Consider the following 27,110-nt stretch of genomic DNA (forward strand, 5'->3'; position numbering starts at 1 on the left):
ATTAGCATTACAGGCACCCAAGAGAAACACTAGTCAAACCCTCACTTATCCGTAAGAAAGCTGAGAGCCAGAGAGGCTAAGTGACTTGCCACAGGTCTCTCAGTAAATGACAGAGCAGGGACTAGACCCGAGGGCTCCTGATTCTAAGTCCAGAGCTCCTTTCATCGCATTTCCTCTTTTCTTTCCTCAGTACCCTTTCTCTGCTCAGTCTTCTTCCACCTAGCCCCTTCATCGTCTTCTGGGGTTTCCTCTTCCTTTTATTAGTTAGCAAGTATATGTTTTGGGTGTTTCTTTTGAGTTGGGGCATAGGAGACTGGATATAACGATCGTAATTAATAAGAAAGGACTTAATTATGAAAAAGTAGGAATGGATAAGAGAAGGATAATTCAAGAGAAGCCAACCAGCACAGATCCAATGAGAATGAGAAACAGTGATTCAGAACAATGGTTAATGTTCTCCTTTTCCAAAAATGTTGCTGGAAAGAATCCCTTGTGAGTTGCTGGGGAACTTTATGAAATGATTGTACTATACCCAATAGGCAGTGGGCTTCTACCCAGCATAAAATAGTTAACAGGACTCTAAGGCACCTTTCAGTTCTTACTGTTGTGTCTCTGGGATTCTAGTTTTCTCAGTTGTTATCTCACCTGAGTTGAGGACATCATGGCCCCCAGCATCTAAAGCAGTGATCATTTCCCTGGCTGCACATTAAAATCAGACTGGGTTCCTTCTAGAAATGCTGATACCCAGATGGTAGCTGAGACAAATTAAATCAGAGTTTCTGGGGATGGGATGCCAGTATCCTTAATTTTTTTTTTTGCAGGGGAAGAGTTGCCCTAAGCTAACATCTGTTGCCAATCTTCCTCCTTTTTTTTTCCTCCCCCCACCAAAGCCCCAGTACATGGTTGTGTATAGTTGTAAGTTCTTCTTGTTCTTCTATGTGAGCCACTGCCACAGCATGGCTACTGACAGACAAATGGTGTGGTTTTGCGCCCAGGAACTGAACTCCGGCTATCAACGCAGAGCACACCGAACTTTAACCTCTAGGCTATTAGGGCTGGCTCGGTATCCTTAATTTTAAAAGCTTCCCAGGTGGTTCTGTGTAGCCAAGGTTGCGATCCATTGATCTTCTAGAATGAGAGGTGAGCCTTTTACCTGCTTTGTTTCTTGGGATTGTGCTTTAATCACATGTCTTGGCTGATTCCTCTCAGTTCTCTTACAGGCTACTGTGAAATAGCAGGAGCCCCCTGGGTATCCCGGAATTCAGCCTGAGAGAATGGGGTGATTAATTCTTATATTTCATGGCACTGCAAACCACTCACCTGTGGCTGCTTCTGGCACACATCCAGCTGCACAGGTACCAGCCTTCTGTGATAAGGGTGACGCTTCAGACTTCTTGAATGCAGTTCTAGCTAAGGGGGCACCTCGAGGCTGGGAGACAGAGTGAGTCATGCCAACCCAGGAGGTTCTTGAAAGACTTACTGACCTTGCTTCCTACCCATTTGTTAACCCCTTGTGCATATGAGGGTTGATCCAGCTCGACTACTACCAAGTACAGGAATCTCTTCCTCAATATCCTTGAGGTCTCCCAGAGACCTGGAACCTACAGAAAGTGCTGTGCTGCAGCCGCTTGTCCCAGCTCTTGGGTGTTCATTGGGTGTATCTCTTCCCAACTCCATGTGCATTGATGTCAAGTTGGTAGCTTGAAACTGGTCATGGAGAGAGTATTTACCCTCCAGAAATTGGCAAATGCTATACACTAGGGCTTTTCTCCCTTTAGAGAGGCTGGTTGTTAATTTATTAGTACAACACTTAGTTTACCACTTAACAGAATAGTCCATTCACTTGTGGAACAGTGGAACTTCTCTCTATTGCCTCAGATCTGCCTTTGGGTGGGTATTCCACCCTTTGGTCCCAGTCTTACCCTCCAGAATAGTTTAGACAACATCTAAGCCCCCTATTTCAAGCTAGCCCTTCAGATGTTTGAAAACAGCTATGATGTCTCTCAGGTCTTCCCTTTCCAGGCTGAGTGTCCTTCGTGCCTTCACCATTTTCTTGTGTGGTTTGGAGGTGCGGTCAGTGTCTTTGAACACAAGGCTACATTGCAGGTTTTCAAAGGAAAACAAAACTTCTCCCAGTGATGATCTGTGGACTCTTTCACAAAAGGCTTTTCATTTTTTTTAATACATTCAAAGTAGCATCTGACGCCCCATGAAGTGAGTGTGGGTATGAAGCAGGGTGTAGTCTTGGGTGTGGTTGCTGATTGCAGCCCACGTTCTCCTTTCCCTAAAATGCACGTTGCTGCCAGCACTCTTGATGGGCTCAAATTCGTCAGTGTCATCAAAACAGATTCTGGTTTCTGAAACAGGTAATTTTCCCACTGCTGTTTTGTTTTCTTCCAAAGGCTTTTAATATTCTCCTGTTCTTTCGTCCCTTATCTATAGCATCAATCATTTGTCTCCTGATCACCAAAACTGTGTGTTGAATGACAGCATTCTGAGTCCAGGATTCAGTCAGACACATAAACAGTGAATTTGTTAGAACTTATCCGGCTGACTGTCACTGAGGCAAAAGAGGGAGGAAAGCTGGTACTGCCGTAATTCCTCAGAACCGCCAGTCCCCGTCCTTTGGAATTGGGGCTTGGATGAGTATGGAACTGCCCTCAAGATTGGTTAAGCTAAGCAGCAATAACGTGCTTCCTTTCAGTCATTTTATGTAGAGGGCAGGGACATGGGAGTCAGATGGGAGTTCTTTGGTTTAAAAACAATGAAAGGGTGAATGTGGCTTCACAGCCAACATGAAAGGGTAATGCCAGGGATCTTTTGTTTTGAGTAACTTGAGTCCGTTGACTTCTCTAAGAGAGTAGGGGGACCAGCAAACAGAGAGCCTTTTAGGGGGTTCTCTGCCTCTTTGCTATGTTCTCAATATTGCTTTCTTTGTCTTTCATTCATTAGGATTTAAGTCTTTAGGAGTAGGTGTAATAGCATTTCCAGCTTCTTGACAGGCAGAGAGAAAGACAGAGAGAGAGAGAGAGGGAGGTGTGTATGTGTGTTCACGAGTGCCTGTCAGATGGTGAATTTGAACAGAGGCAGCTGTTGTCATGGTGATGGCAGGTTGCATCCCACCACCATGGAAACCAAAGTTAAAAAACTGATGTTAAGGCTGGAAGTCACATGATACATTTTTGTTTTGTTTTGTTTTAAAAAAAGAAAAGGGATTTGGTTTTTCAATCTGATTTTTTTTTTGAGGACGAGATTGGGTGGTGAGAAAATCGCAATAAGGAAAGCCATGAGATAATGGGATGGGAGAACACGAAGGATGCAGAGCCTTCCACCTCAATTTTCTGCTTGCTAACAGAGCATTTCTCCTGCCATAGGGGTGTAAAAGAAGGGGGATACATTGTGGATTTCCAGATTTGCAGCTGGAGCTGTGCGCTGATCACTGTTGCATGGAGAAGCACAGGGGTTTAGCCCTCCTGCTCTTTGGAGGCGATATGTGGTCCACCCTGTGTTGATCAGCCCAGGACAGAGACTGGAAACCTAAAATTAAGGGCTAAGAAAAGAGATGGGAGTAGAGTTGAGGGTGTAACTTCCCCCAGATATGAAGGTGGTTCATACATTGATAAGTTCAGATGATTAATGTTGTTTTTCAGGAAATTGAAAAATTCATCTGTAGCCCCTCAGAACCCCAAGGAATACAGTCCCCCGGTTTATTCCCTTTTCTGGATGGGTCTTCTTTGGGCCACACCGTCCTGCTAGGTCAGCCATAGGAGCGAGTGCCAAGAAGTCCAGAAGGAGCCTATCCAGGAGCACGTTAGCCTCTGGCTGAGGCCCCGGGGACCTCCCTTACCTCCTAACCCAGCCTCTCACCTTGGTGGGGTGGGGTGGAGGCTTGCTGATAGGCCTTAGAAAGCCCTCTGGATCTCCATCCTTTCATCTCTTACTTCTACTTCACACCAGGATCTGGAGAAAAGGTGAAGCATCCTTCCAGGAGGGAGAGCTGGTCCCAGGCCTGTTTTAACAGGACTGGTTTTAATTTTCTTTTCAGTGTGTAAAAGGTTGAAGAACTGCACTCACGGCTGGTGTGGACAGGCTGTGAGAACAGCAGCCTCTAGCAAAGGTGAGGAAGATCAGGAGGGTGCAGACACACTCTGTGGAAATGATGGTGGTGGCTCTAGTGGTGTCTGGGTTCTGGGCACAAGGTCCTGTCTCTTCAACACTACTGGTCCCTCCAGGACAGATGTATCATTCTCAGCGGCCCAGGAGAGGGGGGTATGATCTCACCAGCATGATCTCACTGCATTTCCATCAGGGTCTGTAGGAGCCGGAGCCGGACTTCTGTGATGGTTTGACCCCCATCTTCGCCCTAGCCTTGGGTGTGATTAATATCCCTTCTAATCACTGGTAGAGATTGCATCAGAGCCATCAGCTTCATAAATCCTCCTCTGAGGACTGGTGTTTGGATGTGCTTTCCATATTCCCAGGAGGTTCTGGGCCAAATGTCTTTGTTCTCTTCCCGGAGGCCCATTACCATAATTTTCTTTTAAATCCTTTATTGCCGTGGGTCTCCTCAATTTCAGCCCATGGCTGCAGCCAGCCAGCCCTCTCCCAGAGGCTGTGACCACTAACAGATGCTTTCCCCAAAGCTTCGAGCCACAGCAGATGCTGAAAGATTGATTTAGTAGGATAATAAAAATGACTGTGCGTTTGTGCAGCACCTCACGGTTTTTGAAGGGCTTTCATCTTCATGTATCATCTTAGACTTTGATCCTTTTGTGTTTCTTGTTTGATTCCATGGGAATGGATGGTGGTGGTTTTCCTAACTCGAGTACCATGTTGAGGCAGCTTTTGCAGTGAGAACCCTGGCTCTGGTTTTCCATTGCCAAGCTACATTTTCTCCATTGCATGTAGGTCTTGAGGAAGATTCTGATTCTTCTTCTCATAAAAAAAAGTAGCATGAAAGCCTTGGATAGCTGTAGTTCACTGTCGTTCATATTGCCCATGTCTCTTGGGTGTATTGCTGGAGGAAATCATATGCTGGGCAGCGCCCCTTCCCCATGACGTCTTTGAGTCAACATCCCACTTGTTGGAATGATATTTACATGCAGGTGAGGGAGAGGTAGAAAGACATGCATAAAGATGCCCAGGCCATCTTCTGAGACTCTTCCATCTCTTAGAATTAGACATCCAAGAACAGGAGGCTGGGATGGAAGTGGGGTCTGCGAGGAGACAGACGTTCTTGTAGGGGGAGTGTTCTGGGCGTGGGGTGAGGGGTGGGAATGAGTAAAGGAGGCTGAGACCTGCCTCCCCTGAGACTGTGGGCTATTCTAGACTCCCCCAGTAGTTTACAGGAAGTGCCTGAGTGTCCACAGGCTGCTCCCAACAAAAGAGCATTTTCCATTAGGCTTAGAGTTGGGGAGAGAGCACAGCTTTCTGTCTGCCTGTCCCTGGTGGCCCTCAGCCCCTCTGAGCACATTCAGTCTCCTTGGTGTCCTGCTGTCACAGGCTCTGAGAGGAGGCAAGGGATGTAGGATAAGCATCCTGGTGGTAGTCGAGATGCATGTGTCCCCTGGGGCACCCCAGAATTGCTGCTTAAGGCCTAAGTCCTTCTCAGTCCTGTACCTGCAGGTCTATCTCTGAGAGGTGTTGATAGGGGAGGCTCTGTGGATCCGAATCCACGCAATGAGAGGGCTCTGCTCCCAGGCCCCCAGGGCTCTGTTGACAAGCTGAGCCGGCACCACCACTATCACCCGTGGGGCAGCCCTCTCCCTTGCCCCAGCTTTCTGTACTCCAGGAAGGAAATGAACAAATGGCAGGTGTGCAGGCCAAGTAGCACTGCTCAAATTAGCTGTGTTGCTAGGGAAACAAGTCCAGCGTTCGAAGGAAGGAGCATTGGTAGAGGAGATAAATCAATAAGCGAACCTATTTTTATCATTTCCCTGATGATTGTCTTGAAGCTGCTAGATGGGAAAGGGAGAGTTGGAGCGACACAGGTCCTCATTAACGGGCTCAGAGGGAGAGCGGAGTGAAGGGGTGTTTGGGGAGAGCGCCAGGAAAGTTTATGAGATGAGGCCCCCAGGAGCAGACAGGGGGACAGATAAGGGAGAGGAGGCTTCTTTGCAGGTTTCAAAGTACTTTCATGGCCATTTCCTCATTCCATTCTGTCCCTTTGTTCTCTTGCATTTGATCCTCTTAGAAACCCTCTACTGAGTTCCATGACCCTCAGGTTGGGATGGGTTTTTGTGTTGATTCGTTTTTTTTGGAATAAATATAGCTTTAATTGATTTTGTAATTATAAATTAATACATGCTCATGATAACACTCAGACAATGCATAAAAGAGTAAAGAAGAAAGTGACAATAGCCCCACTACTCCGAGAAAACTCATTATGTTTTTAGCAAGACAGATTTTTTTCTTTGCTCTTTAAAATTTTTTTTTTTACATTAAAGGGATCTTCTATGCATGCTGGTTTCTTTTTTGAATAGCTACTGTGTGTACACAGTACACAGTACAAAAAGTTCAAATGAGTATTCAAAGCGTGGAGAAAGCACGGGGTACCTTCTGTAAGGATGTCTCTGGCTCTGGTTTCTCTATGCTATTCACTTATCAGTTGACTGATTAATTTATTAATTAATTACAAACCAGTCATTGGGTGCCCATTACGTGCTGGACACCAGGGCGCAGAGGTGGATGAGCCAGGCAGAGCCCCTGTCCTCAGACTCCCACACCTCACCGCTCTGTTACCTCTATTTGTTCAAGATCTCAAACCACAAACAGTCTGGACGCCAGGGAAAGATATCGTTCTTCACAATGCCTTAGTGTCAGGCACAGAGTGTAATGGGAGTCACTGAATTCCTGGGCAGAGGGAGCCAGAGTCCTGGACAGACTTCCATCCATCCTGTCCCATGAAGGTTGTTGTTCTTTGAGGCCTGGGCAACGTGGAGCTAGCTTCCTTTGACGTTTCCAAGTCACGTCTTTGTCCAGCCTATGAGGTGCATTCGCTTGACCCATGAGCCATTATTTGCAGTCCAGGCTCTTCCCTTCGGACCTGAAGCACAACCATTGCTGTTGGGCCTGAAGTTCTTCTGGCAGGAAGAAATGGGAAGTGGCGCCTCTGAGTCAGCTCCCAAGGATGCGGGTGAGCAGGAGCCCGGGCCTGAGCCGGAGTGAGTGACGACAACCTGGTCTTCATGATGGCTCCTCAATGGAGCTGCTGCTCACAGTCATTCATGCCTGCATTTAACATTGAGTGAGTGCCAACTGTGTACCAGGAGCTCTACTAAGCATGGCCAGTGGACAGATGAACAAAACACCATCCCTGCTGTCAAGGCATAGTTTCCCGGGGGAGATATATATGAGGACAAGTGATAAAATTGCACAACGCAAGAGCTGTGGAGCATAGGGACAAACCTCCACAGACGAGGTGACATTTCAGCTTGATCTTGACATATGACCAGAAAGGAGGAGAAAGGCCACTGCAGGAGGAACAAAAGCACCAGGGTGTCAGTGCCACTTCTTTGTGCTTTCTTCAGAAGGAGATGTGCACAAGAGGTTAAGGGAAAGGGCTGTGAGGGAGAGTGGCCGGCGCCCAGGCGGAACTGAGTGTCCACTCCTGCTCTCCTCTCCTAAGATTTCCCCTTCCCCATCCTTTCTTAGACCCAGCCCGCAGAGTCATGGAATTCCCATAGTCCCACTTTTTCTTGTGCATCAGAATCTCACCTTAGGTTCTTAATTGCCCCGGACATGAATTCATCCTGAGGTCGAGATGATCTCTAAGGCCTAAAGGAACATCCCTCTCAAGGGCATGTGCATTTGAACAGTTTTCAAAATTTTAAGCCAAAGCTTCACTGCTTTCGATGGGTCCCTAGACATCAGACTGCAGGCAGAGGATTTGGGTGGGGTAGGATGTGGGAATGGAGTCTTCTCAGAACCTAAGAAATACCAAACCCTCACCTTTAGATTCCAGCCGCCAGGGCCTTAGGGAGTGCCATTCATTGAGACCTCGTGAATTCTCAGCCATCCAGACACCTGGCCACTCGTGGGAAGTCTGGCTCATCAGCACTGGGACCAAGAGCCTTTCTCCTGCCCTGAGCACCCTGCAGTGGTGATGGCCACGCCTTCCTGAGGCTGGCCCTGTGTTCCCAGACAGTCCTCATATATCTGTGCCTGGACGTTCTGGGCTAGGTGAGCTTAAAGGTCCTAGCAGGGAACTATATGCTTAGATTATCTGGCTAAGAAAGTGCGGATGTGGAAGTGGGAGCAAGGAGTCGGAGGAGCTGCCGCAGTCCAAGCCGGCATCGCTGGGTGGAAAGGCCTTGGAGGTGCCCAGCTGCCAGGACCTGTCTAGCCACAGGTCAGCAACTAAGAGCTCATTTACTTTTAAGTCTGTGGTTATCTCTTTAAAGTTTTCAGGAGATGAAGCCTGTACCCCAAAAAGCAATCATTGACACCAGACAGACCAATGAGAGTTCATAACGTCTGTAGCTTAAATGAGAGCATGCACGTCCTCAGTCGTGCATCCCAGGTCGCGTGCTGGGCTCCTTGGACTTGCAGACGGCTTTCTGAGCCTGCCTGGGGCATTTCCAGCCATGGCACATGGCCAGCGGAGCCTCACATTGGTGAATGCTTTTGTCAGGAACAAGGACAGGGCATGAGGTGGAAGAGGCACTAGTTTCACTCCCGTCAGAGCCACCAGCCCTCCTCTCCCCACTCTTGGAGACTGGCGGTGTGATCTGCCCTTTGTATCAGGGCTTCCCAGATAAGTTCGTGTGAACACCATTCCCAAGAGAGATGCTCTGACAGAAGGGCCATGTGGTGAAGTGAGTTTGGGAATGCTGTGTGCTATTCCCAGCCCCCCTGGGGGACGCGGTGTACACCGTGTGCAATAGTATTGAAGTCTCCAAGAAGTCCTACTGGGAGGAAATCTGCTTATCTTTACTGCACCCTGGCTTTCCCTTGTTTGTCTGATTGCAAGTTCCTATGGCGTTAGTATTCCGTGGCCTGCATTTTAGGAAAACTGCCCTAAACGCCCTTGACTCCTCTTGTCATCTGTAGTGGCTTGTAGGCATGTCCTCAGTTTCCTTTTCTGCACCCACCCCCTAGGCTCGTTCTCAGGAAAGGGCATGGATTCCTGGGCCACCACTCCTGCCGTGTTCCCATCTTCATTCTGCCATTTGGGTCTGGGGAATTCTGGGTGTCTGAACCAGGCCCAGGACAAGCTGTTCAGAGGGCTTGCACGACACCAGGTCCTGGTGTGGTCCCTGGTCACTCTATATTTGTTCAGAGCTCTGGGTTAGAGCTCTTGATGGGAGGGAAGAAAACTCCCGTGATCAGTGGGCAGTGGCGGCCCAGGATGGGCTGTGTGTGGGGGCTTGTCCTGAGAAAGTAGGTGTGCAAGCTAGGTGGGCATGTATGAGTGTGTCTGCTGGCATGTTCAGCTCTCAAGGGGCCTCGCTTGGTACTCAGAGAGGCTAAAGGAGGGGGAATGGCTAGGTGTGCTGGGGGATTTTCCATGCAGTGAGGCTCCCCTCTGACTGGGAGGGTTTAAGCAAGCATAGTGAGGTGTGGGGGCAGGGGGCTGGCTCAGAGGTCCTCTGAGCCCCATCCAGTTTTCACATCCAGTGGCTGAGCCCTGCAAGGCAGCAGAGGCCAGAAGAGCTGTCCCTAGTGTATGGGTCCTGTGTGAGTGTTGGGGGTGTGTGGGAAGGAACGATGGCCAGCTGCTGGAGAATGGGCTGTGACTCAGGGATGCATGGTGACGGGGGAGGAGACGGCACTGCCAAATGAGAATTAAAAGTACTCCAGGCTCAGATGCCACCAGTCATCTCACCCCCTGCAGCCTCCCATTCTAGCACCAGGACCAGAGCATCTGGTGAGGCAGCTCACATCTTGCAATCCCACCTCTGCCTGTACGTGCCCTATGCCCTGCCCTCCTCAGAGATGCCCCGAATGTTCATTTACCACTGATGTTCACTGACACAAGCATTATGGCGGGGGTGGGGAGGCATCAGGGGATGTTGTGATTTGCCCTCCTTCTGTACTCCCTTGGGAGGGCTCTAGGCCCTACATCCTACACAGCCAGCCTGGATATGTGGGGAAACAAGGAGAACAGTCCCTTCCCTTCCCTCCACTTCGCCAGATCTACTGTTCTTCTCACCCGCCTGGATTCCAGAATCTGCCAGAGCATAGGTTGCTCAACAAGACCAGTGGCAACAGCTCGCTTGTGTTTGTCACAACAGTAGTTACAGAATGAAATTCAACATGCAGAATGACTCCACTTGGGAGCCGGTGATTCCCTCTCTTTTCTAACAATCCCCCTCCTACCTCCGCCTGGGCTTGTGGCACAACCTTCCTGTGGGAGTCAGGATGTTGGCACTAGAATCATTGTCCTGTTTTTCAAAAAGGCGCAGGGAGCCCCCTCACCTGTCTTCAGAAAAATGCAACCAGACAAAAGCCTGAATTCATTATCTATTCATTTGTAGTTTGGTTCCTAGAGACCTCGACTTTGCTTTCCTGGATTCAGACTCATGATGTGTCTGTGTTTCCTGTAGATGTACAAGATTAGGAGAAAATAACTCAGGACAAAGCAAGCTTCTCCAGGCCGCATTAAGTATTTTTCTGAATTGGATATTAAAATAGAAAAGATCTCACATGGAAAGAATTGTTCCTTTTCCAGGGGCTCTTCTACTCAGTTGGGCAGAGGTTCTAGAGGAGGGGACTCCAGATGTGATTCCCAGAGACAGCAACAGCCAGCTACAGCTGGATCCTTGCTGAAGTGTCATTATACAGTCCAGTGGTTTGAAGACTGGGACGAACAGGGGCCTGCAACGGCTTCAGTATTTCTTCCTCCCTTCTTCCCACTTCTGCTTTCAGCCCTGGTTAATTCCCGGATGTGTCACTGAATTCACTAAGTACCTGGAGGGATATGTGTAACTATATTTTTTATTGACTACATTCTTCTTTTTCTTGGAGAAGATGCTTTCTGTTCAGAGTTATAGTTTCCCATACTAAGGACCATCCACTGTCCTGCCTGCCTGCTGGCTGATATAAATCATTCAAACTGCACAGACACAATGCGGGTTGCTAAAGTTTGTGTATTAATGTGCGCAGCCATCGTGGAGGCTGTGTCCCTCTCTCTTTGGTGAATCTGTTCCTTAACTCCTCTTTTCTCACGCCATTTGAGTATATGATCCTGGCCACCATCATTGCCAACTGCATCGTCTTGGCTCTGGAGCAGCACCTTCCTGAGGATGACAAGACGCCAATGTCCCGCAGACTGGTATGTGCTTCCTCCTCATCTTTCTTTCCCACTGTCCCTCCTCTTTCCTGGTTCCCTTCTCCTTTGCTCCATCCCCTGGCCCCCTTCCCTCCTTCCTTATCCTAGAGCTCTGTGAGGACTTTGTTCTTTGCTGAGGGACAAGTTGGTGACAAACCCCGTTAGGATTCATAAGGACAAGAGGACTGACCTTTATAACTCCTGCTCTCAGGAAGTTCTGAGGGCATCACAAACACTTGTGTATACATTGCATGGCAGCCAGACAAGAAGAAAGGGCAGGCACAGGGTCCGTTCACTTCACGCCCCTTCCTGAGGGACTTTGAAGGGAGAAGGGAAAGGGAGGATAAAGGAGAGAAGATGAAGGATGCTCAAAGCCTGTGTGCACTCATGGTTATGAACTTCCTGAACGTCACGTCCATATTCTCCTTAAAGAAATGCTTCACGCGTCTAACGTATTCCCCCTAAAGAGAGCAAACAAATTGCTTAAAATCCAAATGTGTGGGTAAGCAGCTCCAGCCTGATTACCTGTGGATGAGAACTCTTAAGCTTCCAATGTAAGCCAAGGCCAGCAGTGGAAAAGCCAACTCTTCTAGGCAAAGCCAGCACCATCAGTCATCTTCATGGGAGGAAGTCTGGTCCTGGCTGTGACCCCCTACATGCATCCATTTCTGCAGCTGGCTCCCTTGGGGCTTTCCTTGCTCTTGTGCACTCCATGAGTTCTTCAGTACCCTCACTTCCCACCTGTACACAGGGCTGGTCCAGCACAGTCGTCCAGGTGTCCTGTAGGAGAGAAGAAAGGTCAGAGTGGAGGGGGTGGCCAGGGTGTGCCTCTGATGAAGCACAGTCCTCCCCTTACCAGCACCTCTGCTCCTCATCCCACAGGAGAAGACAGAACCATATTTCATTGGGATCTTTTGCTTTGAAGCTGGGATCAAAATCGTGGCCCTGGGGTTCATCTTCCATAAGGGCTCATACCTCCGCAATGGCTGGAATGTCATGGACTTCATTGTGGTCCTCAGTGGGTAAGTCCTCCTCCTGTCTCTCCTTCTTTGTATGTGGGGGCACACCTGTGGTGTCAGGAAGTGGCTGGTGCAAGGAACCCAGGGGTGGGAAGACAATCTGTGGAGTGGGGGCAGAGGAAAAAGTTCTCCAATAAGATTGTCCATGGTGGGGCTGGCCCCATGGCTTAGCGGTTATGTGTGCGCGCTCTGCTACTGGTGGCCCGGGTTCGGATCCCGGGCACACACCGATGCACCGCTTCTCCAGCCATGCTGAGGCCGCGTCCCACATACAGCAACTAGAAGGATGTGCAACTATGACATACAACTATCTACTGGGGCCTTGGGGAGAAAAAGGAAAAAAAAGGAGGAGGATTGGCAATGGATATTAGCTCAGGGCCGGTCTTCCTCAGCAAAAAAGAGGAGAATTGGCATGGATGTTAGCTCAGGGCTGATCTTCCTCACAAAAAAAGAAAAAAAAAATTGCCCATGGGGCTGGACCATAGGTGATCTACCTGCAGGGGAGGGTGGGTACTCTGTGGAGATACTTGTGGCATCCAGCAGAGGCCATGGAACCAAGATCTAGCTGCTCCTGGTTTCCCATTCTGGGCCTGGCTAGTGCTGAACACACATATCCCAGTGAGTCTTTTCATTAAAGCAAGCAGCTTGCCCTAGCCTGAGGGGCACCCCCAAAAGATGGGCCCAAAGATGCCATCAGGTGCAGTTTCTTTTGGAGGTTGGAGAAAACCGCGATCATATTTTCTGAATTGATAATTGAGATTTGTGTTCTGACAACAGAATTTTTTTATGATTTGCCGATTAATATGAGGAGTTATTGAATCACATTAAAACATTTGATAAATCACTCCTTTGGAAATTAATGTAGTAATACTACATTACAGCTGATCCAGTGTCATAAACAGCATATGTGATGGCAGCACATTTATTTAAATATTTGGCGAATCGTTCTTTTGGAAATGAATATAGTATGCCTCATGTTGGGGCCGATCCAACGCCGCTGGTGGCATATTGATGGGCCCTGGGCCTGGTGGTGATGGGCATGCCTCACTGGGCTTTTGTGGCTTCTTGTTGGTCCTTGTGTCAGGTGGCTCTGGGTGCCTGCAGAGGAGGGGAGCGGTCTAGGTCCCGTGGAGAGCCCATGTCCTTTGTGGGTATGACATGGAAATTCTCTTACCCAGCTGTCTATCAGACAGTAGTTCAAACCTGTGAGGTGAAGAAGAGAGTGGAGTAGAAAAGTGAGGAGGGGCAAGTATGAGCCACCATTATGAGTGACCAAAAGGAGAGGGGAGCAAAGAGGACGTTTTTTCCAGAGAATAGTCAGAGGGGGCAGGGAAAATCTGACAAGAGTAAGAGCTTGGGGGCATTTGCCTCTACTCATTGTCTCATGGAATAGACAAAATCCTCGGATGTTTAACCTTCACACCAATTGTGATTAAGTGAAAGAGAAAGAGTTGAAGTGTAACCGACTGGAATGTGTTCCCTCAATAGAGGGAACAGATAGATAGATAGATGCGACTATTTAAAAACATCTGTTGCCTTACAAAAGGATTTTCTGAAGGTTATTTTTCTAAAAGAAAATTCTACTACTGAATTTTAAACATGATTTGGTGTGTAAAGATACAGTTTATACATAGTATTTCAGAAGTATGTGGTCAAAGACATTGCAGCACACCTGGGCGATGTTTTATGTATTATTCTTATTTTTTCCAGCTTTATTGAGGTATGATCGACACATAAAAATCGTATAGATTTAAAGTATGAGGATGTGATGTTTTTATATATGTGTACATTGCAAAATGATTGCCACAATCAAGCTAATTAACATATTCTTCCCCTCAGATACTTACCTTTTTTTTTTTTGTGGTGAGAACGCTTGCTCTCTTAGCAAATTTTAAGTATACAATACGATATTATTAACTATAGTCATCATACTGTACATTGTCTTCAGAACTTATTAATTTGTAGCTGAAAGTTTGTACTCTTTGATCCATATCTCCCCTTTTCCTCCACCCCTCAGCCCCTGGCTAACCACCATTTCTTTCTCTGTTATTATGAGTTTGACTTTTTTTTAGACTCCACTTATAAGTGAGATTATGCAGTATTTGTCTTTCTCTATCTGACTTATTTCACTTAGCATAATGTCTTCCAGGTTCATCCATGTTGTCGCAAATGGCAGGATTTCCTTCTTTCTCATGGCTGAATAGTATTCCATTGTATATATGTACACTACATTTTCTTTATCCATCAATGAATGAATTTAGATTGTTTCGATATCTGGCTATTGCGAATAATGCTGCAATGAACATGGTACAGATATCTCTTCGAGACAGTGATTTTATTTCCTTTGGATATATACCCAGAAGTGGGATTGCTGGATTGTATGGTAGTTCTATTTTTAAGTTTTTGAGGACCCTCCATACTGTTTTCCATAGTGACTGTACAAATTTACATTCCCACCAACAGTGCACAAGAGTTCCCTTTTCTCCACATCCTCGCCAGTACTTGTTATCTTTTGACTTTTTGATAATTGATGGGTGATGTTTTAAATGTCCTTAAAATAAATGATATGTACTATATAGTAAAAGGCCTAAATGAGAATCTGATTCATTTAGAAATGTGATTCTGTCTAGAAGAAAAGTACTGTAATGTATATGCATTTTTTGTTAAGATTGTGTGATCCTGCTGAGTTCTATATGAGTCAGAGGCCATTTGAAATTTCTTGACTAGCCTATTTATTTTTATTTTAAACTATTATACGTAAACTATTATATTTTCTTTAATATATTATATATTAAAGAAAATATGAGAAATACAAAATAGTCAAAAGAAAAGAAAAACAGTTCACTGATTAAGAAAAATTTCTGATTATTTTGTGGTATTTCCTTCCAGTCCTTTTAATGCTGAGCAAGCTCTCTTTTCAATGTTCATAATTTTGCTGCTTTTCTCAATATAGCATGGGCATAGCACCTATAACTTCAAATTTTGGTAAAAAGCTGTAATGAATGATCAGCAGTTTTTTAAATAGATGGACACAGCTTCTCAATTTTTGCAATTATTTGACACTTAGCCTGCTTTCTGTTTTTGGCTATTATAAATAATTATCAAAGATGCTCCAGTGTAGAGCTTCTAAAGGAGAATCCGCCATTCTGGTGCAGGGTCTGGGAAGTAGGATGTGTGAAGGAAGATGGAGGAACTGGACCATTTGACAGGATGAGAAGACTAGCAGGAGCCATAAGCACTGCCTGCAAATAAGGGTTGCCGTGTGGTTGAAGGAGCAGATGTGTAGGGTCGGCAAGGTCCTTCTGTTAGCATGGCCAACACGGCCCTCTGTTGGAGGGGCAGCGGTGCTGAGCCCTTGGCCAAGTCAACTGTCCTCTCTGTTCTCTGTCCACCCAGCCCTCACATCTCCCATTCTCAGTGGCTCTTCAAACTTTGCTGAAGGGCCACTGCTGTCCATCTGACTTTGCCCCCGTTCTTCGTGTACCTACTGATTTCTTTGTCTCTCCTTAGTTGACATGCGCATGTGCTCCAGGGAAAGACCTTGGCACTCTTGAGATCCGTGCTGAGGTTGTGGTTCTGTCCCACAGGAGTGGATAGTCAGATTGTCTTACATTCACAAGGTGCTTTCATCTACCACGTTGCATCGCTTCTAAGATGCACATTTCTTGTGCTGGAACATCTCTAAAATCAGCCTGTGTCTTACAATAACGGCGTGATATAGTTTAATTGACAGCATTTTTCTTTCTTTCTTAGTGGTACACAAAATCATGGGGCATCTTACAACTGTTGGGGTCTTAGATGCAGTGAAATATGTGGTGGTACCAACCCAGGGAGGCAGGCAGATCAGGCTTGAGAGATGAGTCATCTAGTAGTCAGAGAGGTTACGTGCTCATCCCAAGACCACCTGCATCTTGACAGCAGATACAGGAGTTGGAACTGTGCCCTTTGACCCAGGGCTGGTGCCTTTACCCCTGCCCGGTGCAGCCCCCCTCTCCAGGCTTCCTGACACCCGCCCCCGCAGCAGTCCTTCCCGGCAGCTCCTACTTCCCACCTTAGCTCCAGGTGTCACCTCGCATTCCCCTCCTGTGCACAGGAGCAATGACAGGTGCTGGAGCATGACACGGCGCCTCGGGCTGAGGCTGCATCACTTCTCAGCTCTCATCGTGCGATGGGAGGGGTGGCAGGGGCGGGTGCTGAGGTTGAGGTGTCAGACAGCTAGCTCAGTGAAAGACTTTCTATCACTGACCTTTGCTAAGAGATGGGTAGTTGGGGGACCTGGGCCACCACATTCTGTCTGACCTTCTACCTTTTTAGTATTCTTAGGTCTGTAAGTTGACGGAGTTCGTGGTTTAGAAAGTTGATTTATATACATTATTCATCTCATCCTCATAATCCCCAAAATGAGATCTTGTTATCCTTACTTTATAGATAAAGAAACCGAGATTCAGAGAGAGTATGTGACTTACTAGGAGGTACTAGATCTGGGACTTGAACCCACATCTGTCTCTGAGTTCCTCCTTCAACACTCATTTTCCCACACCATCAGTCCCCTCACAACCTCATGGGCTCCATGGTTCTATAGCTCTGATTGCATGTTCCTTTGGTCCCCTGGAAGCAGTGTGGGATGGGCTCAGGGAGGGGCATAATCAGGTAAATGTGCCTGACCCAGAGCTGAGGCTTCACGTGTGACCTGAAAAGGACCAGAGCCCCATCTGTCCATCCTAAGACTTCTCTCTGTGCGCTTGGAATAAAACTCCCAGCTTTGTGGTTAAGAAGGCACGTTACTTAACTCTCATGGCTTAGTGCATAAAACCTGGATCAGAAGTTCCAGCCTATTTCTTCATTAATTGGCTTGTTCTTTCATTCATTCATCCATTTATTTATTCAACAAAACTTGTATTGTTGAATACTCAGCAAATGCTGGGACTGAGAAACACCAAAGTTAATGTATTCTCATTTCTTCTAAAAGACAGTGGAATTTGCCATTCCTTTAACAAACTGTTACCTTACGTAACTTGAGATCTCTCTTGTATTGGTGACAATTCAGGACATGCTATTTCTAAACATTTGTTAGGTCACCTGGAGAATTCTAAATTATTTGAAGTCATTATTATATATTAGTCTTAATAATGTCATAGTACCTGGAATAGATGGGCAAATGATAGAAGAAGATGAGAGCTCAAAGGCACTCCCAAACTGTAGGTAAGAACAGAGAAGCGAGGGCGAGGACTGTGTCTTTGAACCCTGTTCATCTCTGTAGCCCCAGTGCCTGGATTGTAGTAGGCATTTAATAATGCTAATGGAATTGAACCCTTGCTCCATCCCAGAGTCTCTTATCACCTATAGGATACAAAAGAGAGTGCTGAGGGAAGCCTGGGGCTGGGAGTAGAGAGGAGTTGTCTATTCCCAGTCCTCCCCCTGGGCCAGGCAGTATCTGAGTCTATCTCATGTAGCTGTGACTCGGCCCAGCTTGCTCATGTTCTGCTCACCCTGTTAGAGAACTGAAAGCTGGGAACTCCATCCTTAGGTTATTAAGAGGTATTGGGCTTCTAGTCATTTGGGCCTATTTACCAGGTTCTCAGTGTTACTTTTTGGGGATTGCTTCCTGGGTGATGGGAGGGTGGTGTCAGGGTTGAATATTGAAGACCCAACCTCCTAGAGGTGGCTGTAGGTAGTGGGGGAGGGGGAGGGAGAAAGCAGCAATATCGCAACATTGCCTGGCATTTGCTGTGTAATGAAAGCTGCCATTTATGGAGCCATATGCCAAAGGCTGCATGTAATAAATATATGTTATTGCTCAGAACATGCTCTGCCATTGATTTTTCCAGCTTTGCTGTGGGTCATGACCTGTTTGTTCCCTTAACTGCGAGTACCTGGGTGCAAACTCTGGAGAGTGGGCAAGTGTTGAGTCTGGGGCTCTTCCTCTTTCCTCTACCAAGGCCATCACCCCAGGGCCCAGGCGATCACCTGTCCCCACCCCACTGTCTTCCTTCAAGTCCTTCGAGAGACAGGGTTGAGTACCCACAATGTGCCAGGAACTGTGCTAGGTGTGGGTGGGGGAGGTGATTGTCCCTCACCAGGAGGCCACATGTCATGAAACCCCAGCAGAAGGGCATCCAACCTAGCTCTGGGGGACAGGGGCAAACTTCCTGAAGGAAGTAACATTTAAACTGGAGTGTGAGGATGGGCAGGTAGGACTTGGATAGACAAGGAAGGAGAAGAGCTTTACCGGGAGAGAGAATGCTGCATACACATCCTTGAAGGTGGGAGAGAGAGAGCAAGCAGGACACTTCTGGGGAGTTGGCCAGTGGAATAGTGAGAGATGAGCCTAGAGAGGTCCGCAGGGGCCAGTTCAGGCCATGCTGAGGAGCTTGTACCTTAGCCAGAGGGCAGTGGGAAGCCACTGAAGGCTTCGAGCAGGGGGTAGAATGATTAGTTCTATCTCTGTTCTGGATGCTGCACAGGACCGTTTTATCCTGGAGTCAACTCTGAGGAAAGGGCATGGAAGGAGAAGGGAACCATTGCCGTATCCTTAGCTGCAGTTTGGAGGATGTGCATAACCCAGCAGAGAGAGGGAAGACAGAGAGAGAAGGAACAGGAAAGAGAAAAGCCTGAGGAGATGCTGCCAAAGAGCTGGGAGCTGCCACTGCACGTCCCCAGCTTCTCGCCAGTGGCACAAGCAGAGTGGTTCAGCCCGAAGCCTGTTGGTAGGAGGACGCTATCTGGAGCTAAATATACATCAATAGGTATTTTTAGAGGGTTTCTGTAAGGAGGCTGCCCTAATACACGAGTTTCCCGAGCAGCTAAAGATCGAGGAAAGCACAATTTTCCTCTCAGAGGAGCACTGTCGCTCCAGTGCTGAGAATGTGCGGGAGGTGTTGTGAACGCGGTCCCGGGGCCCCCAGCCCAATTTAAATCCCTGGGGTAATAGTATGATAACACTGGGTAGCATCTCCATGCCAGTGAACCCGCAAGATTATACAGACCTGTCTTTTACTCATCCTCTCTGCTTTAAGGGGGCAAAGCAGGGAGGTGGGGAGCAAGGAAGGGCTGGGTAGAGGGAGGAGGCATTGGAGCTCGTTCTCACAGAGATAGGGAAACTGAGGCTGAGTGAGGAGATGTGAGGGGCTTGGAGCTACTCAGAGGAGCTGAGTCAGTAGAAGGAGACAAGGTCTCTTGTGCCTTAGTGCTGATGGTGGGCTGCTCTAGTCCTTAGCTAGACTGCTTCTCACGTTCTTTCTCCCAGCAGAGTTGGTGGCTGCTTGTCTGAAAGACCTCCGCCTCCTCACTGGCTCCTTGTGCCTTTCTAGCTCCACAGCAGGGGAACACGGCTGCTCCTCGCAGCATCTCCTTTCCTCAGAACAACATTATTTCTCTTTTGATTGCATTTCCCTCCAGATGGGTGAATGATGGGAAAGATGGAGTTAGAATATGGAATTTTGATTCAGAGAGAGAGGTGTGCAAAACGCAAAATGTGGAGCTTAGAGGTCTCATCTTAGCTCTGTGCTAGTGATAAACTCCGTTCCTTCAGGGAGACTCCAACTGAGAGTCAAGGTCAGTGGCTAACAGGCAGTTGAGTTGGGATTACTCCTTGGGTGGTAAATAATTTATATGTATTCTGTCTTTTTCTATATTGGGATTCATTATTGATTCACTCGACAGATATTTATTGAGTACCAACTATGTTCTAGGCATAAGACATTGGTGTTGAGATGGTTTCCCTTTCCTGAAAGTCTGCTTGTTGCCACCCCCACTGATTGACAGAGCTTAAACTGGAGAGAACTGAGTGGGGCCTGAATTGGCCTTGATGTCAACAGGAGGAGGGAAAGCCAGAGAGTGGAGAAGGCTTCCAAATCCCCGGGTAGTTTGGTTTGGGACTATTTTTCTGGCTTTACATCCATTCCCGGTAACATAGGGAAAGAAATTATGACACAGTGCTTCTAAGTCAGGCCACCATCCTGGGCCTGGAGCTCCCCTTTTAAGGCAGTTAAATGCATGCTCTCTTAGGCATGCACGGGAGTATGTGTGGAAGAGGGCAGCGGGGGTGAACATTCCAAAGCATGTTTGCAAAGCAGAGATGGATACAGCATAAATGTTCATTCTCTAGATTTACAAGATAGACTTGAGAATAAAAGAGAGTGTTTACATTTCTATTCTGTGGGATGATACATGTCTCTGCACTTGGGTAGGGATTTGTGCACTTGTGTCTGTGTTGTAAATATAGTCGACAGTTAAGTGTGTCAGCGTGACATGTGAAATGTAACAGTACTGTTTAACGTATGGATCTCCAATGTCAGGAAAGAGCAGATGTGATCAGTGCAGAGTGGTTACCAAAGGGAAGGGGTGCAAATGCTGAAAGGAAGAAGGGTGTGCTGGTCTAAAAGAGAAGTCTAAGGTCACTAAAGCTTAATCATGGAATTTTAGATCTGGGAGAATGATAAATGTCCAGCTTTCCCTTATTTATTAGTTTTCACGGAAGAGAAATCTAGGCCCAAGTGGCCAAGCACCTTGTCCAGGTCTTAGAGCTGGAAAGTGCTGAGCTGGGGCTTGGGTCCTGGTTTAACTTCAAATCCAGGACCCGGTTGTACTTACACCCCTCTGTCCCTGGCGGAGAGAATCTGTTGCTGCTTGATTGTGTTCAGGCCATCAAGCTGGGGACGTTAAGAAATAAGTAAGCTTTTTTATTAGTTGGCTGGAATATATATATGTGCAGCTTACATGGAAACAGAGTTTAATCTAGCAGACTGAATGAATTGGGGGCCTTGGTTGCTGGTCCTGACCCTGATATACATCCCCTGTGTGATTCGTAAACCAACTCAGCTTCAGTTTCCTTTATGAAACTTCATTTATGAGATGAAGGGAACACTTGCCCTAGGTACTTCACCAGGTCTTGTGACAAGCAAATAAAATAACGATGATGCTGATGCTGTTGATGACAGGTCTCATTTTGCCAGGAGCTTGCGTGTCTTATTTTATGGAAGCCTACATATACCACCTCACCACTTGCATATATTGCTTTAAATATAGAAGCATAAAGTAAGGCAGATATTATCTCCATTTTACAGATAAGGAAACCAAAACTCAGAGGCTAAGTCACGTGCTCAAGGCCAAACAGTTACTAAGTGGGGAAGAATTGGCATTTTATTTCTATTATCAACAATTCTAAAGCCCATGCTAAACCGACTGTACAGCACAGCTGCCTCACCAAAGAGTTTTGAAAGACAAGGAAGCAAAATACGAAACCAGTGAGCAGTTAATACCTTCCTCCAGGACAGTGCTATTATGAAGATAAATGTTAAAATACACATAAAACAAAGTGCCTTGAAAACAAAAGTGTATAAAAATTGAAAGTATTCAAAATACTATGGTTCTGTAGACCTCATTCAGGATAGTCACTTACCTCCATGAAACTTGCTGCCACACAGACAAGTTTCACTGCAACCCGTTGCAAATTCCAAAACTGTGGCTAATTTAAAAATTTCCATTAGTTGTCATTTTGTTTCAAGATAGAAGTTGACTACAAATTGAACGTGGGTTATATCTTATTTCCTTTCAGTAGTGTATCTAATTTCATCAGAACTAGTCAAATCCTTCTAGTTATTATCAACAACAACAAAGAAATTCCAAGAGTAAAAGTTGAAACAAAGGCCTTCGTTTTTAATGTTATCAGCAATGAAAATACTACATTTCCCAAATTCCCCTAAAATTCACTTTTTGTCTTCATCTTCGGGCCTCCAGTCTCCTCCCTGCTTCACACAGGTCCTACATACACACAGACATACCCAGATCAGAGGGGTCTGCTGTTGAAAGGAAGGCTGAAGAGAATGCCCTTTTCCCCGGGAAGACTGTCTGACCAGAGAGACTGAGCAGAGAGCTCCAATCATCGCTGTGAGGAGAGCTGACAGGAAAGGCTGAGCTCTGACATCCTCCCTCTTGTCTTTCATTTCCTTCCGTCTCGGCTGCCATTCTTCTGTCAGGAGCCTGGGCCTTGGTGACAGAATGGTTAGGAGAGGGACTCAAGGCCGTGGCTTTTCTCCCTGGCCTCAAACTCTGGGACAGTGACTGGGAGGCAGAGTGACGTGTGTGGTGTGTATGAGGCTGCTTCACACTTCAGAAGGCATTTGCAATGAAGTCTCGTGATTTACGTCACTGTACGGTCCCATGTATCTCACCTCCTCCCCCACCATCCCTCCAGGGCCAGGCTGGTCCTTAGGGAGTCATTCCTTAGTCTAGGACCAGATGACTGGCCATGGGGGAGCTGAAACTGAAATGGAACTGGTTTGGGGTATCGTGGCTTTTGAGTCTTACTCAAAACTCTGGATGAGAGGGGATAACCAGAGTGATGTATCTCCTGGCCCCGGCCTACTCAGGGCTGAGCATGCCTAGCACCCATATCTGAAATTTTGAATTATGGAGTGGGGGAAGTTGTAGGAGGAGTCAGGAGAAGACGGGAGGGAAGGAAGGATAGAGGCAATCAATAATGTTTGAGTACTTCCTCTGTTCCAAACATTGTGCTGACTATGAGGGACACAGCTATGAGCAGAGGTAGAGTTTCTATTATCTTAGAGCTTGCTGTCTAGCAGAGAGGACAGATATTAAAGTAAACTTAAATTTAATGCTGTATAAAGTGCTGCAAAGGAGAAGTGTTAAGAGTGCTAGGAGGATTTTAAATTGGGACTGTAACCTAATCTGAGGGGAGGAGGGTCAAGAAGTTGACTTTGATGTTGAGACCTAGAGATGGAGCAGCATTTGACTAGGAAAAGAAGAGAAGAGGCAAGGGGACTGGAGGAGGAGAGTTTAGGCAGAGGGTGGGGCAGGTGTGAAGGGCTGGAGACGGGAGAGGGCATGGCAGGTCTGGGAAACAGAAAGAAGGCCAGTGGGGCCGACATGTAGTGACTGAGGTGACGTGACGGTCACCTGAGGGAGGTTGGCGAGGGAGGCAGGGGCCACATCATTCATGGCCTCCTTGGCATCACCAAGGGAGTTCAATGGGAGGCCATTGACTAGTTTGAAGCAGGGAAGTGGACAGATTGGCAGAAAATGAATGGGGATGGGGCAATGTTTGCTGAAAAGATAGAACAACTTCCCTGAGTGATTCTGAGTCTGCTCAAAATTAGGGACATAGAATTAATGTCCTCAGAGTCCCTCCCTTCTCTCTTGCTTCCTCTTTCCAACAGTGGCCCTCAGCTATAATTTTGTTTAACATATTGGAGCTGTACCAAAACCCAGTCTATAGACCTTATAATCTAGCCCATTATATGCTCAAGATCTGTTAGCCCTCCCCAGAGGAGAGACATGGTCCTGCCTTCCGGGTTCACACTCTGAGCATCTCCTACTGATTCAAATAATGGGTAAGAATTGATGAGTGTGTGGGCTTTTATTTTTGATATTCAGCAGAGAAATTATTTTAAAAATGCTTTGCTTAGAACACTGCTATATGATTATTATGATTTTTATTTTTCTGGTAGAACAATAGTCAAAAGATCAAGCCAACCCACATGCTTGTTTATGGGATGTTTCTCTGTTTCCTGCTCTCTAAGCCCGTGCCACATCATGATGCTGAATCTGGATCCTAATTGAGCTCTGGTTAATAACTACCATAAATATAACATTTTGGGTTTAGGGACCACTTCTGGGGAGAGCTCAAAGTGCTCTGTAATTCACCCTGTCTCCATTCCTCATTTGAGAAAAGGAAATAGAGGCCTTCCTCCCAGTTCCCTTTCTGAGTAAGTGTTGTATTCTCTGTTCTAGAGACAGGTCACCCGGAGAGATGCTTCACACCTGGGCTCTGGTGCTAGCGATGGGGCGGTGTTCACTGCTTATCTATCTTTCCCACTCACTGCTTACATTCCACGTCCTCTCTTCAGATGAGTGCAGCCAGCTCTTCAATGTTCAGGCTTCCCCCTCCCTGCTCCTTCTTTGTCCTCTTCTTACTCTCTCTAACCCTGCTCTGTTTTTATTTTTCACCCTGGTTCAAGATAAAAGACTGGGTGAGTTGGGGGCAGGTGCCATGGAGGGTATGTGTGTGTGTGTGTGTGTGTGAGTCACACTAGTTCCAGTGGACTCCTTCTTAAACCTCTGTCTGTTAGAGTGACTTTGACATCTAGCCTTGCTTCTCCAACAAACAAATCCCAGCTTGGAGTGGGTTCTCCCTGTTGGGAATATGATAGCTCAAAGTTTGACCAGCTACTACTGCAAATAGCAGAGAAGGAACTTCCATGGCTTCAGCTCCTCCCAGCTGTGACTGATCTGCAGCCAAAATGAAGCTAAGCACCAAGAAGTCACCAAGGAAATCAAATTTTAGCGTCACAGTTAGAAAGTTAAAGCAGGAAGATACCTTAAGAGTTCCCTAGTCATCCCAGTGGTTTTCAATCTGTGGGCCATGGGACTCTGGAGACCTCTGGAATTATTGCAGTGGGCATGCAGGCCATGGCCACGCCCAGTGTGGCTCTTTCCTGAATAATGTTTCTCACAAATGTTCCACAGTATCATTTTTCTAAAGTGTGTGGGTGCCATTGCGATTTATAAAATATAAATATATTTAAAAGTATTGTTGAATAAATAGTGACTTTTTTTTCATTTAGTCAGTATAGCATAGTGGTTAACAATTTGGTTTGTAGTCAAGCAAACCTGAATTCATATATCTGCTCTGCTGTTAACTAGCTCTGTGGATGTGGGTAAGTGACCCAGCTTCTGTAGCCTCAGTGTCCTCATCTCTGTAACAAAAGGGAGAGGGTAGTGGTGGATAGTAACATCTATTTAACCAAGTTGTTATGGGGCTATATTAGTGAAATAAATCCTCCAGGGGTTAGAGTGGGTTTTGGACTTTTGACATTAAAAAGGGATCCTCACACTTGAAAGGATGAGAACTACTGATCCAGTGTGACCCGTTATTACAGACGAGGGGCTGAGGCCCAGGGAGGGCTTTGGGGGCTTGAACTCCAGTGTAAGCCTGGTATTCTTGTCTCTCTTTGGAAGGTCATTTGCCTGTGGCTAAAGCCTGATTTTAGTCAAGCTTACAAATTTCTGGTATTCAGTCTGTTGTAGGTGTAGTGGGAGAAGTAGAAGTCAGCCACAGTGCTTGCACTCATGAACGGAACAGTCTGATTGGAGTAGAATATACATATATACAGATAGATAGATAGATAGATAGATAGATAGATAGATAGGTAGGTAGGTAGGTGACGGATAGATAGATACACAGACATAAGGCAGACATAAGGCAGACATAAGGCCGTCAGGACATAGTCTAGTTCTGGTTGGGTGTTCCGGTCCCTAGGAGTGGCTGGAAGGAAAGGATGTGAGTTGGGCCGGTGACACCCAGATCTCTGTCCAAGGTTAGGTATTCCGCGGTCAGCCTTTGGATTCGTTGTCTTTCACTGTTGGTCAGCCTTTGGATTCGTTGTCTTTCACTGTTGGTCAGCCTTTGAATTCGTTGTCTTTCACTGTTGATCAGAAATGGCTTCTTGGATAGTTCTCTTTTAGTAGTTGCCTGCCCATCTTTCCTCAACCCTGCATGTATACATACCTTGTCTTATTGTCCTTAAAAGAAAATATATCTTTTCCTCAAGCTTTTTTAGTTTGAATATGGATCTTGATTTTATTACTGCTTGAGAGAGGAGAGCTATATTAGACCTTTAAAGACGTATCTCTGTTTCCTGAAATTCACTAGTGGAAATTTATAGATTCATAGCAAGGCTGAGAAGCTCTTTGCAGGGAACTGAACAGGTGAGAAGGTATAATGCAGAGTCTGTGAAGACTGTCAGCATCCTTGGCCCTTCCTGCAGGAGGAGGTGGGATGGGAGAAGAGGGGTTGGCCCTTTGTCATCAGATTTCTCCTAGTGATACTTCTTTCTCATTCATCCATCCATCCACCTATCTATCCACTCATCCATCTAACAAACCATAATGCATTATTTATTAAGTGCCTACAGAATGCCAGACACTATACTGAATGGTGAATATATCAGTAATATAACTGTTATAGCCTCTGCCCTCCTGGAGTTTACCGTCAATCCAGGCTTAGGGAGGAATAAGAAAGCTTAGTTTGATGTTGCCTGGACTGCAGTTGGAAGTGTGGGGAAGTAGTGGTTTCACAGATGTGTACTGCTCTGTTAGCAACATCAGATCCCCTTCATAATGCATCCTAGTGGAAAGACTAAGGGCTTTAGTGTTAGGCAGACCTGAGCTTGAACTTCAGCTCTGCCACTCAGATGTTACTTTGGGCAAGTTATTCAGCCTATTTGAATCTCATTTTTAAATTCTAAAATACCTCCTTTGCAAGATTTATGTATTAGATTAAGCAGCACTGAATGCCCTAAGAAATAACCCACCAGATTTCAATGGATTAACACAATAGGTTTGACTCTTGCTCCTTGAACAGGCTGGTGTGTTCTTGGCTTTCCCCTGCTTGGTGATTTAGAGACCCAGTTTCCTTCTGTCTGGTGGCTCTGCCATCTTCTAGGTTCTCGTGGTTTACATCTCCTCAATGGAAGTGGAAAGAGAAATTATGAAGAAGGCATACTCACTTTTTACATTTCTTGGCATAGAAGTGACACACATAATTTCTGCTAACATCCCATTGGTAAGGACTAGCTGAACGACTCAACCTAGTTGCAAAGGAGACTGGGAGATCTAATCTCTAACTGGCTGCTTCTCAGGAGCAACCCCACACTGTGGAAAGAAGAGCATCAGTTTTGGAGGAGAGGTGTGACCTCTTCATTGTCTGTATGAGGGTTAATAAAATTTACATAAATTGTTGGACATATAGTAGATATACAATAAATGTTTTCTCCTAATTATTAGTAATACCCATTGAT

At 46.4% G+C, this 27,110-nt stretch overlaps 1 protein-coding gene across 4 annotated transcripts in view; it reads left to right on the forward strand.

Moving 5' to 3' along the window:
• CACNA1E (calcium voltage-gated channel subunit alpha1 E) overlaps nucleotides 1–27,110 on the forward strand; it is a 372,240-nt gene that overhangs the window by 89,610 nt on the left and 255,520 nt on the right. Inside the window, exons 4-5 of one of the 4 annotated variants that reach the window (XM_087438754.1) lie at nucleotides 11,170–11,275; nucleotides 12,155–12,294. In XM_087438754.1, the coding sequence (XP_087294880.1) occupies nucleotides 11,170–11,275; nucleotides 12,155–12,294 (246 nt within the window). Of the gene's footprint in view, nucleotides 1–11,081; nucleotides 11,276–12,154; nucleotides 12,295–27,110 lie in introns of those variants that run through there. The other 3 variants (XM_087438731.1, XM_087438736.1, XM_087438725.1) reach the window with 3 other exon arrangements.

The sequence above is a fragment of the Ceratotherium simum genome, chromosome 2 (assembly GCF_057802395.1).
Source record: "Ceratotherium simum simum isolate JZ-2026a chromosome 2, ASM5780239v1, whole genome shotgun sequence".
Classification (NCBI taxonomy): Eukaryota; Metazoa; Chordata; class Mammalia; order Perissodactyla; family Rhinocerotidae; genus Ceratotherium; species Ceratotherium simum.